This window comes from Peromyscus eremicus, chromosome 1 (assembly GCF_949786415.1).
Source record: "Peromyscus eremicus chromosome 1, PerEre_H2_v1, whole genome shotgun sequence".
In the NCBI taxonomy this organism is placed as follows: Eukaryota; Metazoa; Chordata; class Mammalia; order Rodentia; family Cricetidae; genus Peromyscus; species Peromyscus eremicus.
The window spans coordinates 174,316,432-174,332,707 of NC_081416.1; the positions used below are offsets into that span (position 1 = coordinate 174,316,432).

At 51.7% G+C, this 16,276-nt stretch overlaps 1 protein-coding gene and 1 non-coding gene across 3 annotated transcripts; both read left to right on the top strand.

The window, feature by feature from the left end:
* The first annotated feature begins 2,080 nt into the window (after positions 1 to 2,080).
* On the top strand, positions 2,081 to 10,954 carry Nop53 (NOP53 ribosome biogenesis factor). Of its 2 annotated transcripts, XM_059281329.1 has the most exons (12): positions 2,081 to 2,337; positions 2,875 to 2,939; positions 6,074 to 6,182; positions 6,610 to 6,809; positions 7,129 to 7,199; positions 8,799 to 8,894; positions 9,213 to 9,317; positions 9,402 to 9,772; positions 9,884 to 9,950; positions 10,386 to 10,462; positions 10,559 to 10,615; positions 10,897 to 10,954. In XM_059281329.1, the coding sequence occupies exons 1-12, from the start codon at positions 2,114 to 2,116 to the stop codon at positions 10,901 to 10,903; spliced, it is 1,449 nt and encodes a 482-aa protein (XP_059137312.1). In that variant the 5' UTR covers positions 2,081 to 2,113; the 3' UTR covers positions 10,904 to 10,954. The 2 variants fall into 2 exon arrangements, with proteins under 2 accessions (XP_059137312.1, XP_059137323.1); XM_059281340.1 differs by lacking the exon at positions 10,897 to 10,954 and having other exon boundaries at positions 10,559 to 10,619.
* Positions 9,991 to 10,099, top strand: LOC131903227 (small nucleolar RNA SNORD23). Its single transcript, XR_009377471.1, has one exon. It is a non-coding gene; the product is annotated as a small nucleolar RNA SNORD23 (small nucleolar RNA).
* Positions 10,955 to 16,276: the final 5,322 nt, after the last annotated feature.

Sequence of the window (16,276 nt, forward strand, 5' to 3'; positions counted from 1 at the left end):
GCCTGGAGAGCCTCCCGCCCACGCAAGTCCCGCTCTGCGGCCAGGGACGCCCTCTGGCGTAATCAGGAGGGAAGGTGGTCAGTGACTCAGTCCAGGCCATCACCTCAACACCCTGCGCAAGGATCGAGCTGAGTTCTGTGTGAGATCCTGGCGCGATGTATTCCCTCCCAGTGCCTTTTCCTTTAAGAGTCCGGTATAGTGGTCCTTTGTAATCCCAGCACAGCGGCAGCAGGATTACGGGGTGGGGGAGAGTTGTGTGGTGTGGCTGGGGCTGTAGCTCAATGTTAAGTTCCTGTACAGCCTGCACTGCACGGGGCTCTGGTTTCCACTCTCAGCACGACCGGGCGTTGGGGGGAGGAAGCAAAAAACTTTGTAGACCTCTTTGGTGGACTACCACTTCCCAGGGACCTCTGGAGGGTGGAGTGGGGGTGGAGGCAGCGGCAGTAGCTCCCACTCAGATGCTAGGCACCACCTTAAGCGCTTTACATGTATTAACTTTCATCTTCAGAACAGCATTATTACTCCTGTTTTGCAGCTAAGAAAACTAAGGCATTGTATACTACCATGCCCAAGAGCAATGATTCTGAGTCTCCCTCCTAAGCCTGTGAATAATGTATGCAACTAACATTACCTGAATATCACATTCTGTGTGTCCAACTTAGACCTTCCTAAACGTCTTCAATTTTCAATATTCTAGGATTGGAACTTTAAATTTTCATTTATGTGTATGTATGTTTTCCCAAAGAGCTGAAGTTTCAGGCAGGTGTGAGCCATCATATGGGTCCTGGGAATTGAACTGGGGTCTTCTGGAAGAGCAGCCAGTGCTTTTAACAGTTGAATCATCTCTCCAGGCCACATATTCAGCTTCTTATATAAGTCTGGGGACTCAAATTCAGGTCCTCATTGATTGCCCAGAAAGCTCTTACCCATTGAGCCATCTCCCCAGCCCTTGTTTTTCATTTTAAGACAGTCTAAGTTACCAGAACTTATTCTACAGTACAGGATGGCCCATGAACATGTGATCCTCCTACCTTGGCACCTCTTGAGTAGACAGGGTTAGAGTCATGAACAACACTACCCAGCTTTTTTTTTTTTTTTAATGTGTATGTATGTAAGCAAATATGCCACAGCATGCCCTGTGAAGGTTGTGAACAACCTGCTTGCAGAAGTTGGCTCTTCGCTTCCATTGTATGGGTTCTGGGGATTAATCTCAGGTCATCACGCTTGGTAGCAACAGCCTTTACCTACTAAGTCATCTTGGCAGCCCCATGCCCACATCTTCTTGAATAAAAAAGTTAAGAAAAACTGACCCGACTCCACCCCTATGGCATTACTGTTTGGGAAGGAGGGGTGTCCTTCCACGGATCAGTTGCCTCTGCTCTAGTGACTAACCCTTCACTCATGTCATACAAACAATCCTAACAGATCCAGTGTGTCACAAAACAGCAACAAAGACACGAAAAGAGAGGGCCTTTTGGGAAGTAGCATGGCGCAGCAAGAGTAGCAAAGGTTTGTGAGAGGGCATTGGGAAGTGAAAATGGGCAAGTCACGTGTGAAATGTGTCAAAGAATTAAAAACAAGTAGTTTGAGCAAAATTTCAGGACATCGGGAAAGGTATATTGCTCGGAGTGTGAAACAAGAATCTACATAACCTACTCTCCACCAGTTGGAAACTGCAGGTCCCAGTTGTAAACCTAGGAGTTTGGTATGGTGGCATTAATCAGGGGAAGGCAGAACGATCAGGAATTCAAGGTCATCTCGTAGTTCATAGCGAGTTCTTGGCTTTCTTGGACTTCACGGGACCTCATCTCAAAAAAAAAAGGTTTTTTTTCTCCCCCGGAGCTGAATCCAGGGCCTTGCGCTCGCTAGGCAAGCGCTCTACCACTGAGCTAAATCCCCAACCCCCAAAAAGAAGTTTTTAAGAAGAAGGAAAAAAGATAGGTAGAGGAAGCATTTATCCTTTACCAAGACGGCCTTCATCACCTCTTCGTTAACACTACACTTTACCAAGATGGCCGCAACAGGAAGTGCGTCATGATCTACGCCCAGGGAGTTGCGCACACTCCAAACCGGATATCAGAGTTTTAAGCGACCGAGCTCTTCCTTTAAGAAGATGGCGGCGGGAAGTAACGGCGGCGGTGAGAAGCGCGGCTCGAAAAGCCGTGCGGACTCTGGCTTCCTGGGGCTGCGGCCCACCTCGGTGGACCCGGCTCTGAGGCGGCGGCGGCGGGGCCCCAGAAACAAGAAGCGCGGCTGGAGGAGGCTCGCTGAGGAGCCGCTGGGGATAGAGGTAGACCAGTTCCTAGAAGATGTGCGACTGCAGGAGCGCACGACCGGGTAGGTGGGGCGGGACTTCCGGTAGATTGGTCTTGCTCATTGCGGCCTGGTGCAGGCCGACCGGGTACTTCCGGCTCCGGGGATCTCGGGGTTGAAGACTTAATAGTACCGTCTTTAACAAATAAGTATGCAGACGTTCCAACAAAGTTTAAATTTCTTTTAGGTTTCTTTAAAAAATTGAAACAAGACCTCGCTAGGCCGCTCTGGATGGCCTGGCACTTAGTATGTAGACATATGTAGACATGCCAAGTGTATGTAGGCTGGTCTCGAACTCGGTTTCCTCTGCCTCCCGAGTGCTAGGATTAAAGCCTTGTGCCACAAAGTTTGAAGTTCAAGTGAATGAGGATAACGTACGTGCATCCCAACGTGGTACGTTTTGAATCCTACGTGATGTAATGTGAAAGCTCCAGACGTAGCCTAGAAGAACCCCGTGGTTTGAGGTGTTGGAATGGACCCAAAGAGTTGGGCTCCACCTTAGGAGGGTCTGTTGTCTTCCCAGCATTATTTTAGCTAATGGTCTGCATTTTTATCCTTCAGTGGCTTGTTGGCCGAGGCCCCAAATGAAAAGCTCTTCTTCGTGGACACTGGATCCAAGAAAAAAGGTAAGGAGTGCTTTTGTGATCTTGGGTGAGTCTTGCATCACATAAGATCTATATTGGTGCCGGGCGGTGGTGGCGCTCGCCTTTAATCCCAGCACTGGGAGGCAGAGCCAGGTGGATCTCTGTGAGTTCGAGGCCAGCCTGGACTACCAAGTGAGTTCCAGGAAAGGCGCAAAGCTACACAGAGAAACCCTGTCTCGAAAAACAAAACAAAACAAAAAAGATCTATATTGGTGACATAATTTAAAAAACAGGCATTTTAGGGGAATGTGGTGGCACATGCCTGTAGTCCCAGCACTTGGGAGGCAGAGGCAGGAGGATGGCCTCAGTTTAAGAGCAGCCTGGTCTACATAGCAAGTTCAGGCTATAGAAAGAAAACCAACAAAAAATGTATTTTACTTTTTCTTAATATTTATTTATTATGTATACAATGTTCTGCCTGCATGTATGCATGCAGGCCAGAAGAGGGCACCAGATCTCATTACAGATGGCTGTGAGCCACCATGTGGGTGCTGGGAATTGAACTCAGGACCTCTGGAAGAACAGTCAGTGCTCTTAATCTCTGAGCCATCTCTCCAGCCCCTGTTTATTTTTTTGAGACAGTCTCACCATGTAGACCAGGCTGGCCTCAAACTCAGAGATCGATCTGCTTGCCTCTGCCTCCTGAGTGCTGGGAATAAAGGTGTGCTTTACCATAAGAGGTTAGAAGGAGCCACCTTAAGTATAAAGGATTACCTTGAATGGGTGGAGAGAAGGCTTGAGATTATCTTAAGAAAAGCAACCTCTCTCTTGTTGTTTGTTTGTTTTCTCAGTACTAGAGATTGAATCCAGGCCTCACACATGGCTAGGCAAATATCAGAGTTTGAGGACAGCCAGGGCTACACAGTGAGACCCTGTCTCAAAACAAAGAGAACGAGAGGATCTGCATTAGCCAGTAGGTAGGAAACATGTCTTGACAAGCTGGCTTTGCTCCGTTAGAGCTTGGGTTTGGACCTGCTGAGACACGAAGACAAAGGCAAGTTAGAGATTGCTTTGATGAGTAATTGAGGTTTTCACCAGTGTGGCAGAAAAACACTCAAAAGTGATTCAGCAGGTACTGAAAACAAGCTGGTACCTGGTCAAGCAGGATAGCCAGTGGCTTTGCAGAGCAAGCTGGGGGGGCGGGGGGGGGGGGAGTTTCACCAACAGATAGGCAACTTAATATTTGCAACGTGAGTCAGAGGTTCCTGTTAATGAAAACAGAACCTTGACAAGGTCAGGAGAAGCCAGGGAAGCTCCTTGGGGGCACAGGGACTTTTTCAACTAATTTTTACATTAGCATATAAAGAAATGGGTTTTATCATGACATTTTAATGTCACCATACTGTATTTTCACTTACTTCCTTACCCTCTGCCCTCCCTATCTCCTCTAGCTGGTTCCCTTCTGATAGTCCCCCTCCTTTGTTTTCCCTCTAAAAAGTTTGTTAGATTTATTTATGTGTATGAGTGTTTTGCCTACATGTGTGCCTGGTGCCCCCAGAGATCAAAAGAGAGCATCAGATCTCCTGGAACTGGAGTTAGAGATGGTTGTGAGCCTCTCTGGGAGTGCTGGACACACACACACACACCCCGTCATCTGCAAACACTAAGTGGGTATAACTACTGAACCATCTCTCCAGCTCCCGTCTTTCTTATTAGACATACTCAGTTATCTTATCTCTTTCCTGTCTCACAGTCCCCTTTCTAGTTTTGTGGCACACATGGGAGTTGTTTTGGTTTGGTTTATTTTTTTTGGCACAAGGTCTCAGTATTCAGTATTGTTGGCCTGGAACTTGCTGTGTGGACCAGGCAGGTCTTGAACTCACCAAAATCTTCCTGTCTCTGTCAGAATTAAAGGCCAGTGCATGTAGTTTTAAATCTAGGTTCTAGACAAAGGGAAAACACGGTGTTTATCTTTTTGAGTCTGGCTCACTTTTGCTTAACCTAGTGATTTCTAGGTTTTGTTTTTGTTTCGAAACAAGGTCTCATTCTGTACCCAGGCTAGCTGAAGGGTCACTGTGTAGCCCAGGCTGTCGTGGAACTCACATCCTCTTGCCTCAGCCTCCCAAGTGCTTGTATTACAGATAGGAGCCAACAGGCCAAGCTACAAAGATTTTTTTTGTTTGTTTGGTTTTGGTTTTTCAAGACAGGGTTTCTCTGTATAATAGCCCTGGCTGTCCTGGAACTCATTTTGTGACCAGGCCTGGCCTTGAACTCTGCCTCCTGGTGCTGGGATTATCGGCGTGCGCCACCGCCACCACCACCTAGCTCAAGCTACAAAGTTAGTTAGCATTTAGTTTTTGTTTTTACATTTATATTGTGTGTGTGGGCGTGTGTACTCACGTGTTCCACACACAGTGTTGTCAGAGAACATCATGTAGGAGTCAGTTCTTCTTCTATTCTGTGGGTTCCTGGGATTGAACTCAGGTTGCCAGACATGGTGGCAAGAGCCTTGGCCACTGAACCATCTTGCATCCGGCACTCAGTTTTTCATGGCATCTTGCTGCTGCTGTTTTTATTACTATTTGCAGTGCTGGGACAGAGCCCAGGGCCTTGTGTGTGCTCCTCAGGTGCTCTGCCACTGTTACATCCCATCCCCTGTTAATTTGTGGAATTTGGTTCTCTCTGTTTAGCTCAGACTGGCCAAAGACTCAATCTCCCTGCCTTAGCCTCCAGAGTTTAGTATTCAGGTGTGCCCCACCATGCTTGGCCTCCTTAGTGTGTTCTGCAGTAGAATTCTTGCTTTACCTGATGGGCTTTGGAAATAGGTAGCACAGTGCTGAGAGATGGGTACAGCAAGTCCTCCCTGAGTCTCAGTGTCCCTGGATGCTTGCCCTCTTCTCTGTTAGTTCTGAGGCCTTTCCCTGCTGTGTGTCTGAGTGCCTCGAGATGGGTCTGTGGGGACTTATTTCGATCACAAGGCCTGCCTCCTCCTGGCTTAGGCATGGGTGGGTCAGATCTGGGCCTCTGGGATCTTCTCCTGTAGGTGAACAAGATGAGTCTGGGAATCTTAGGGTACGTGCTGGATTAGCTTGGACCCAGATCCGTCTGGCTCCAGTTGACCAGAAATCAGGGATTGATTTATGAAGGCCTAAGGTGAGGACTCCTCTCTGTTGCAGAACGGAGCAAGAAGAAGACCTGGGTCCAGAAGAAGTCACAGCGTCTCCAGAAACCCCTACGGGTTGACCTTGCCCTTGAGAATCATTCTAAGATCCCTGCTCCCAAAGAGTGAGTTCCTCCAGCCCTGGGTCCTGAAAACTCTGCAGAAAGGTGGGGTGATGGAAACAGTTGAGGGGGGCAGGTTAGGGTGCAGCTGGGTCTCTGGAGAGTGTCTTAGAGGATTCATTCCTGGTACCAAGGCAGAAGGGCAACCTGGACGAGCTAGGGGCCGTTGGGTAGAGAGGCTCCAGTGTGCAGGTGATAGGAGCTTAGTGTCTGCCCTAGGAGAGGAGAGGCTAGCAGGCCAGGCTGCCCTGAGCTGGAGTGTGGGGAGGTGTCATGTTCCGGATGCTCAGATCCGCCTGCAGTAGTGGACATGAGTGTGTGTTGAGCCGGTTCACAAGGAGAAAGGTGCTGAGGCAGGGAGAGCCCACCTGGAAGGAGGTGGCCACTGCTCAGCTGTTGCCTTACCAGATGCCACTCTCCCCTTACCCAGCATCCTCGCACACCAGGTCCCCAATGCCAAGAAGCTCAGACGAAAGGAGGAGCTATGGGAGAAGCTGGCGAAGCAGGGTGAGCTGCCCCGGGAGGTGCGCAAGGCACAGGCCCGGCTCCTCAGCCCTCCTGCACCAAAGGCCAAACCTGGCCTACAGGACATCATTGAGCGGCCCTTCTATGACCTCTGGAACCCAAACAGTGAGTGATTCTGCTGTCGCTTACAGATGGGCGGGACTGCCCTGGACAGTTGTCCTCACTGTCTAAGAGTGTGGCATCCAAGGGCGTGCGCCACAGGTGTTGGTGTGAGAGTCTTCCGCTGTGGGGTCTGAGATCCTCAGGGCCACCCTTCCTGCTTGTGGGAGCTCCCCCTCAGCCTTCAGTCTCCCCCACTTCCCGGAGGCCGTGGGGGGTTGAGCGTCTTCTCCCCTCGCCTGCTGTCAGTGTCATTTCTGGCGGTGCGGAGGGGCTGGCAGGGTCCCTGGAGAAAGCCTGCCGCATTTGCTGTCCTCTCCCCTAGACCCTCTGGACAAGCCGTTGGTTGGTCAGGACACGTTTTTTCTGGAGCAGACCAAGAAGAAAGGCGTGAGGGTAAGGTCGCACAGGCAGGCAGTGGGGTAGGGAGGGCAGCTCTCGGTGGTCTCCATAGCTGCCTCAGCCCGCCATCCTAGGGGCCCATGTCCCTGTCCTAGCTCCCATGGTGACTGACCTTGGGAAGGTGACCTCACTTCAGAGCCTCCATTCGTTCCACTAACTGTAGAATGTGGGTGACAGCCTGCTTAGGACAGCGGGGAGGTGCAGGTTAGAGAGGAAATGCCTGAAAACTGCTGGCACTGGGGCTTGGAGTTTGATCTGTGGCCACCATCTTGAGCTCTGGACCCTGGCTTCCAGGAGCCAGGTGCTGTGGAGCTGGAGGAAACCTCATCCTTTGTATCCATGTGTTGTGTGTCTCCAGGAAATGAGAGGTTAGGGGACAGGCTTCAGGGAGGCCAGGAGCCATTGCTGGAGAAAAGCCATAGGCAGAACAGGGCCAGAGACTCCTGCAGCCAAGGGTGTGCAGTGGGCCCTGGATCAGTGTGTGTGTTGGGGGCAGTATCCCCATAATTTGTAGGCTCGGGGGTGGGGGAATTTGGGGTACTAGGGCACCACTCAGTATAGGGCCTCTACTGGGGAGGAGACTAGTTGGGGGTGGGCAAGAAAGCTTGATGTAGCCGGGCAGTGGTGGCGCACGCCTTTAATCCCTGCACTCGGGAGGCAGAGCCAAGCGGATCTCTGTGAGTTCGAGGCCAGCCTGGGCTACAGAGTGAGTTCCAGGACAGACTCCAAAGCTACACAGAGAAACCCTGTCTCAAAAAAAACAAAAACAAAGAAAGCTTGATGTAGTAAACACTGTTCACCTGAGGTTTTCCATTGGCAGATCTTGGTTGGCTCTGGATTTTCTGTTCCTCGTATCCTCTGGGGACTTTTGGATCACGTGGGCATTAGAATTGTCACCCAGTCCTTGCTGTGACAGACAGCAGAAGGCCCACAGCACAGCCAAGGTGGCAGTATGCTAGTGCTTGTAGACCATCGGATGCTGCCCCTCTCCCTCAGTGGTCTTGTGGCTTGTTGTAGGAGAGCTCTGCAAAACCGTGTCTGGGGAGCTTGCTCACCCAAGGACAGGTGTTCCCTGTGCAGAGTGTGAGGTCCTGTAGTGGCTGACCAGCCTGTAGCCTCCACCCTGGCACCTGTGTGGGAGAGCTCCATCTCTGGCTTCTGGCCCTTTATATCTCCACAGTGGAACCCTGAGATAGACTGATGGTGCCTTTGCTCCTGCGAGGGGAGGGAGCCTGGTGTCTGTGTCCTTACATGGTGGAAGGCTGAGTGTAGAAAAGGGTGCAGGGTGAAGCCTTTAATAGTACTTCAGAGCAGGCAGCACTCAGGAGGCAGAGCCAGACGGATCTCTGAGTTTGAGGCCAGCCTGGTCTACAGAGCGAGATCCAGGACAGGCATCAAGACACGGAGAAACCCTTTCTTGAAAAACAAACAAACAAACAAATAGTACTTCAGTCCTCTTGAGGCCTACTTTATCAGTCCCATCTCTTAATATTCTCACACTGGTCTTGAAGGTTCAGTGTGGGCATTTTAGGGGTACACTGATGGTTTGTGGCATGGAGCTCACCCCACCTCCCTGGTCTTGTCTTCCTGCAGCGGCCACCACGCCTCCACATCAAGCCCTCCCAGGTGCCTGCAGTAGAGGTGATTCCTGCGGGAGCTTCCTACAACCCAACCTTTGAAGATCACCAGGTAGGTGTGCAGTGGGTATCTGGCCTAACGAGGTGCAGGTTTCACCGTTCGGAGTCCTGGTTCCCATCAGCCCTCCCCCACAGTCCCCTTAGCTCAGGCCCCACTTCGCTTCCCTCCCTGGAGCTTGCCTATTCAGGAACCGGACCATCTGACCAGAAGCCAGCGTGGTGTGGGGGTGAGAGTGGCTGGGCTGTCTTCGCTGGGTGTGTGTAGAGGGTGGAGCCATGGGCTGGGACCACTGCTGAGGCCCGGGCATGGGGTGGGATCAGGAGGGCAGTCTTGACACTAGATTCTCCCTGAAATCTCACCCCTGCCCAGGCCCTGCTTCGAGAGGCCCACGAGGTGGAGCTGCAGCGTGAGAAAGAGGCAGAAAAGCTGGAGCGACAGCTGGCCCTGCCCACCACAGAGCAAGCTGCCACCCAGGTGAGCCCCATCCACCATTTGTCGCTGCCTGTAACCCCAGCTGCCGTCTCCCCCACCCCCCCTGCTGATCACCCTGCTCCCTAGGAGTCTGTGTTTCGGGAGATGTGCGAGGGCCTGCTGGAGGAGTCGGATGGCGAGGAGGAGCCAGGCAGCGTTGAGCGGCCAGAGGCTGATGACGGGGCCGATGAGACCTCACCCACCGGCCCTGCCGGTGCGGAGAAGAGGATGGAGAAGAAGACAGAGCAGCAGCGGCGGCGGGAGAAGGCTGCTCGAAAGCGGCGGGTGCAGCAGGCTGCACTGCGGGCAGCCCGGCTTCAGCATCAGGAGCTCTTCAGGCTGCGTGGGATCAAGGCCCAGGTGGCGCGCAGGCTGGCAGAGCTGGCTCGGCGGAGGGAGCAGCGGCGCCTGCGGCGACTGGCAGAGGCTGACAAGCCCCGCAGGCTGGGGCGGCTCAAGTGAGGCCCGGGCTGGGGTTCCAGGAAGTGGAGCCTCCAGGCTGCATTGTGGGGCTTTCCTGGGCCCATCAGTGACAAACCCCTGAATGTCCTCAACCCTGTGTTCTGCAGGTACCAGGACCCTGACATTGATGTGCAGCTCAGCTCCGAGTTGTCGGGCTCACTCAGGACATTGAAGGTACTTTCCTTGAGGGTGGCAGGGTGCTGTGCGGACCCTGTGCCCAGTGATGATAACCATCCTTGCTCCCCGTGCCCTCTGGGGCTGTGGGCGACACCATGGCTGCCCTGGGCTGCGCCGGTTGGGCCACTGCCTGGGGTCTGAGGGCACAGGGTGGGGTGGGGAGGTTCTGGTGTGAGCCTCTGACCCTCAGAAGGCCTTCTGTCACAGCCTGTCTCGTGTCAGTCCTGGTGGGTCTCCTCGAGCTCTGCACATCTGGAGCCTGGCCTGGCCTGGCCCTGGGGCACAGCCCTAGGCTTTGTGCTCTGAGCCTAGCCAGGATAGCACACAGTGACTCCAGTACAGTCCTGCGCTCCCTCTGGACCCCAGCACTGTCCAGGGCCTGGCTTCTTCCTCCCAGACCCTGCTGAAGTCTCTCTGCCCTCTGTTCCACAGCCAGAAGGTAACATACTCCGAGACAGGTTCAAGAGCTTCCAGAAGAGAAATATGATCGAGCCCCGGGAACGAGCCAAGTAAGACCTGCTGCAGTGGGAAGGAGGGGAGGTGGAGACCCCCACACACACACTTTCTGAGATAAGGGACCCTCACCGTGTTTGCTCCTTCTCCAGGTTCAAGCGCAAATACAAAGTGAAGCTGGTGGAGAAGCGGGCCTTCCGCGAGATACAGTGAGTGAGGCCCTTCCGTGTGTGGCTGACTGGCATCCTGTGAGCCAGTGCCTCTGACCTGCTCACCCCACAGTAGCCTTTCTTCCCTTTGAAAGCTGCCAGGTCCAGGGCCCTTCCCAAACGCTGACTGGCCAACCATTGGGGGGGGGGGGTCTGGAATCTAGAGTAGGGGTGGAGAGGGTGCCCAAGGGGAACAAAAGTCCTAAGCCAGAGGGGCATCGGGTATGAAAGACTGGGGCGTGCCCCTCCGCTCACCACTCAACTCTGCCCTCTGTCCTCAGGTTGTAGCTGTGCAGATGTTGGAGCCCCGTCCCTCAATAAAGTGCTGTGACCAGCCCAGGGGTCCTGTTACTTTCTTCTTGCAAGCAATGTCTCCTCTCCTAAAGCCCCTCCACCCTATCTCTGCCTCTAGGACGTAGGTAGCACAGCCCCTCTCCGGCAGAGCCTGCCACCAGTGCTGAATGTGTGGAGACCACAGCTCCACTGGTGCTCTACCACTGAGCCACACCCCCACTACCAGTGAGCTGCATCCTCACATCCACCTCCAGGGACGCTCTTCCTGTGGATAATCACAGGGTTTCCTCTTCGGTTCCTTCAGGTCTTCGCTCAAGCTTCAGGTCTCTCCGCAGTCTCCCTTCACATCCGGTTGTGAATTGTAGTGCCTCCTGGTTCTCTAGTCCCTTTCCTTGTGGCGTTTGCCACCCTTGGCATTCTGTTTATCTTCTTGCAACTTCTGTTTTTATTGTTTTTGTGGTTTTGTTGTTTAGATGGGGTCTCATGTAGCCTCACACTATGTAACTGAGGGGCACTCTGCTTCCTCCCCCAGTTCTGGGATAACGGGCAAGCACCATAGCGCCTTGCCGGTGTACGTAACAGATGAGTTTAAGCGCCATGAATCTCAACAGTATCTCTAAAGCAGCCGGTCACGTATCCAAATGTCAAACACTTGAGACAGTGGAATCTGCGAGAGAGGAAAGCTAAGTGACTCTTTAGCACCATGAGAATTCTTACCTTCATCCCCTCATGGTTTAGACCTGTCCTTTCCAGCAAGTCCAAGGCTAATCCAAGCTTCTTAGGGGATCAGGGAGGGGTCCCTCTTCCCTTTTGTTTACAAATGTCTTTGGCAAGGAACTAAGTTTACATCCTTAAAGGGAAAAAAATGGAGCTGGAGAGGTGGTTTAGTACCTGAGAGTTTGCTGCTTTTGCAGAGGACCTGGGTTCAGTCCCCCCAGTACCCCCATCGGGTCCTATAACCAACCACCTGTAAAGTCAGGTTCAGGGAATCCAGTGGCCTCTTACATCAGTGTGCAGGTAGTGCACATACATACACTCAGGCATATGACACATCTCATTGTGTAGACCAGGCTGGCCTCAAACTTGGAGATCTGCCTGCCTCTGCTGGAATCTGTATATGTCACCACAGCTGGGCCTTATAAAATGAAGTGTTCTGCCTGCATGTATGTCTGTGTACCTCATGCATAGTGCCCACAGAGGCCAGGAGATGGTGGGGATCCCCTGGGACTGGAATAATAGATGGTTGTGAGCTGTTATGTGGGTCCTGGGAATTAAGCCCAGGTACTCTGGAAGCCCTTAAACACTGGGCTGTCTCTCCAGCCCTAAATCTTCATTTTAAAAGAATGTAAAGGGTTGGGGATTTAGCTCAGTGGTAGAGCTCTTGCCTAGCAAGCGCAAAGCCCTGGGTTCGGTCCTCAGTTCTGAAAAAAAATAAAATAAAAAATAAAAGAATGTAATAAACTTGAGGTTCTGATTTGCTACGTTTTTGTTTTTGAAACAGGGTTTCATGTAGCTCAGGCTGACCCGAAACTATGTGGCTGAGGATGCCCTTGAACTCCTGGCCCTTCAGCTTTCATACTCCTTTCTTGAGACAGGGTCTCACTATAGCCTTGGATGGCCTCATGAATGCTGAACAATCCGCCTTGCCTGGCTTGTGCGGGGTTTTTTTTTTATATATATATAAGAATCTTGAGGTTTTTGTACTTGTGTACATATTCACCCCCACTCCCAGGAACCCTTGCGTGACCCCTGTCTCCTGCTCTAGAGTGGAAGGGTTTTGGAACCAGAATGAAAATGTCAAGTGTTCCTAACTTCCAAGCTGCAGATGAACAAATCCAGCAGCCCTCTGGGCCAGCCTAGAAAGAGGTCTCTAGGGACCTTACCCCCACCCTCACATTTCCCCATTCACCCACTCTGTGTGCCGCTTGAGGGTGGGTGAAGGGTAAGAGGATCCAGCCAGAACTTCCCAGTGGCAGTGTCTCTAGAACTTTGATTCTCCTTGAATTTGAGAGGACCCTGGAACTGGAGTTACACATGGTTTTCAAACATCATATAGGTGCTGGAAATTGAACCTGGGTCCTCTGGAAGAGTAGCCAGTGCTCTTAACTGCTGAACTGTTTCTCCACTTGTTATTAGTATTATTTTAATGTTTGTGTGTGTTGCTCATAGAAGCCAGAGAGAGCCTTGAGATACCCTGGAAGGAGACACAGTTGTAAGCCACCAGAACTGACTGGTCCTCAAAGATCAGCAAACTGTCTGAGCCGCTAAACCATCTCTCTAGTCTCTTTAAGTTGAGATGAGGGTCTCAAGTAGCCCAGGCTAGCTTTGCATTTCCTAGGTCACAGCAGAGAGCCTTGAACTTCTGATCCTCCTAACTACCTTCTGAGCTGGGATTACAGACATACACTACCAAGCTTGCTTTTAAATGGTGCCAAGTATTGAATGTCCCAAGCAAGCGTTCTGCCGACAGCCACAGCCCCAGTTCTGAGACTTCGTCTTAAAAGGAAGTAAAAGGTTGGTTTAGTAGAGAAAACTGGAAACACTGGGAGAAAAATAATGAATTTGCTGGACTCCTGCTGCCCCTGTGACTTGGCAAGGAGTTTGTTGATTGCATGCCAGAGTAGACGATCAGTCCCACCCAGCACCAGAACACAAAAACCCCTGGCCCGTACACACTTCCTCCCATTCTTGAAGTGCCAGGCCCTAAGCTTTCTCCCAGATTCCCTTGTTTCCTCACAGCCCCCAGGAGTGAGATCAGCCTGTGAAAAGGACTCTTGTTTGTCTTTTTTTTTTTTTTTTTCCCTAACCCCATTGTTGTATCAGCAGTCAGCAAACAGGGCTGGAGAGGATGCTCGGTCCTAAATCACTTTCCTGGCGGGTCATCATCCAGTGCCAAGGGCACTATCCTACACTATGCTGGAAGCCCTGAAAAGCTTAAGTCACCTGCAGAAAGGGGGTCACAGCCCTGCAACAGGCCCAGGAGTTGAAATTGGAATGTGGGTTGGCAGCCTGGAGTTAACCAGGCTCGCTCCCTTCCTCCTAGGTCGCTCCTGATGGCAGTGCCAGACGGGGCATGGTCTCTTTACTGCTTGTGGAACTCACGCGTTTCCTGCAGTCTCACTGAGGTTCCCAGGTTTGCCTTGAGGGGCCAGGCTGCACACTCGGGGACGTGGTGGCCAAGACTACCCCACCCAAGCTGTGCCATCGCCCACCGCAGTGGCCGCCTCTGGCCCAGCACTTCCTCCAGTGAGTCCCTAGACTCCCTAACAGTGTAGACATTCTGTGCCAGTGGCCAGAACTTGAGACTCCGAAGCATCACTTAAGATGTTTTTTATGCTGGAGAGATGGCTCAGAGGTTAAGAGCACTGCTTGTTCTTCCAAAGGTCCTGAGTTCAATTCCCAGCAATCACATGGTGGCTCACAACCATCTGTAATGAGATCTGGTGCCCTCTTCTGGCTTGCAGGGATATGTGCAGACAGAACACTGTAGACATAATAAATAAATAAATCTTTAAAAAAAAAAAAAAAAAAAAGATGTTTTTTATGTGCTTCAGCAACTTCCATTCCTACTCCTTCCCCTGCCATCTGTCCCACCCACACATAAAGCACTGTTTTCCAGTCTCCAGAACATTCCTTTCTAGGATGGGAGGGGGAGGATGACAGGAATAGCCTTCCGGATAGGCTTTATGGGGGATATGGGTGGAATCTGACCAGGGTCTTTCCCCTTCACCTATTTATTTTATAAAGTGCCTGCTTTTTTTTTTTTTTAAATGAAGACCTTATCCTGGAGCAACCATTCTAAAGGAAAACAACCAAACCAAACCAAACCAGGTGGCGGTGGTGCACACCTTTAATCCCAGCAGCACTCAGGAGGCAAAGGCAGAATCTAGTTTGAGGCCAGCCTGGTCTACAAAGAGTTCCAGAGAAATAACAAAAAAGGAAATCTAAAACCACTGAGCATTTCTGCCTGACAAGATCCCATCTACAGCCCAGAAACAGCCTGAGAGGAGTGTAATCTTGTGACAGAACTCAGATTCACCCCAAAGAGCTGCTGCAAACCAAGTGACAAACACCCCTGGAAGAAAATGGTCTAAAGATCTGAACCAGCTGCACAGAAATACAGCTAGCCAGGAACCACAGGGAGAAATTCTCAATCCTGGCTGCTCCTGGGTTTGCAGAGATCTTCCTGCCTCTGCTCGTGAGTGCTGGGGTTGACGGGACACAATTCTTGACTTTGGCAACCAGGCACAAACTGAAAAGGGGAGATTTATGGTGCCTACCTTCTGAAGAAGCAGGTGGGGTACTACCCTCCTGGAAAGAGTCAGTATAGCCCATAGGGAGAACAAGTTAGCTGACTGGTATAGTGCCTCCTAGAATTCCCCAGTGAGGTGCTGGGGTGTGGCTCAGTGGTAGAGCACTTGCCTAGAATCCCCCAGTGAGGGGCTGGGGGTGTGGCTCAGTGGTAGAGCCCCTGCCTAGAATCCCCCAGTGAGGGGCTGGGGTGTGGCTCAGTGGTAGAGCCCCTGCCTAGAATACCCTAGTGAGGGGCTGGGGGTGTGGCTCAGTGGTAGAGCCCCTGCCTAGAATCCCCCAGTGAGGGGCTGGGGGTGTGGCTTAGTGGTTGATCCTGGTGCTGGGGATTGATCCTGGGTCCTCTGAAAGAGCACCAAATCCTCTTAACTTCTGAGCTGTCATTCCTGCCTTGGATTGTTTCCATTCATGGTTTTAGAGGTTCATGGTGGGGAGGGCGTGGCTGGAGAGAACAGTTCACTCAAGGTGTCCCAGAAGTAGAGAGTAAACAAAGGACAGGACAAGATGTATGCTGAGGGCAAGCCCTGGTGACAATTTCTCCAGCTGGGCCCACCCCCTGCCTTTGGCCACCCCCCAGACATCAGCCATATCGTGAACCCCTTGAGACACCAGTGATGCATGGGGCCAGAGCCCTTGGGATCTCATCCTCTCTGGAAACCCTCCACAGACATGCCCAGCAGTGTGCTTTGCTTGTTTTGTTAGCCATGGGCAGGTATAGGTAGGGTCAGAGGACAACTTTTGCAGGAGTTGGTCCTCTTCTTCCACCATGTGAGTTCCAGGGTTTGAACTCAGGCCATCAGTCTTCGCAGCAAACACCTTTGTAGCTAGAGTTTTCCTGCCTGGCCCACAGTCAGGACAAATCTCTCTCACCTGCCAGTCCCACAGCTGTAGCTGGAGTTTTCCTGCTTGGCCCACAGTCAGGGCAAATCTCTTTCACCTGCCAGTCCCACAGCCTCTCAGACTCGACCAAGTAAACACAGAGACTTATATTGCTTTCAAACTGTATGGCCGTGGCAGGCTTTTTGCTAACTGTTCTTATAGCTTAAATTAATCCAT

What these genes read in the sequence shown, in the direction of transcription:
- Nop53 (XM_059281329.1), top strand. Translation starts at nt 2,114, where the DNA reads ATGGCGGCGGGAAGTAACGGCGGCGGTGAGAAGCGCGGCTCGAAAAGC. An exon ending in CGCAGGCTGGGGCGGCTCAA is followed by an intron (nt 9,773 to 9,883) that starts GTGAGGCCCGGG and finishes TGTGTTCTGCAG; the next exon opens with GTACCAGGACCCTGACATTG. An exon ending in GAGCCCCGGGAACGAGCCAA is followed by an intron (nt 10,463 to 10,558) that starts GTAAGACCTGCT and finishes CTCCTTCTCCAG; the next exon opens with GTTCAAGCGCAAATACAAAG.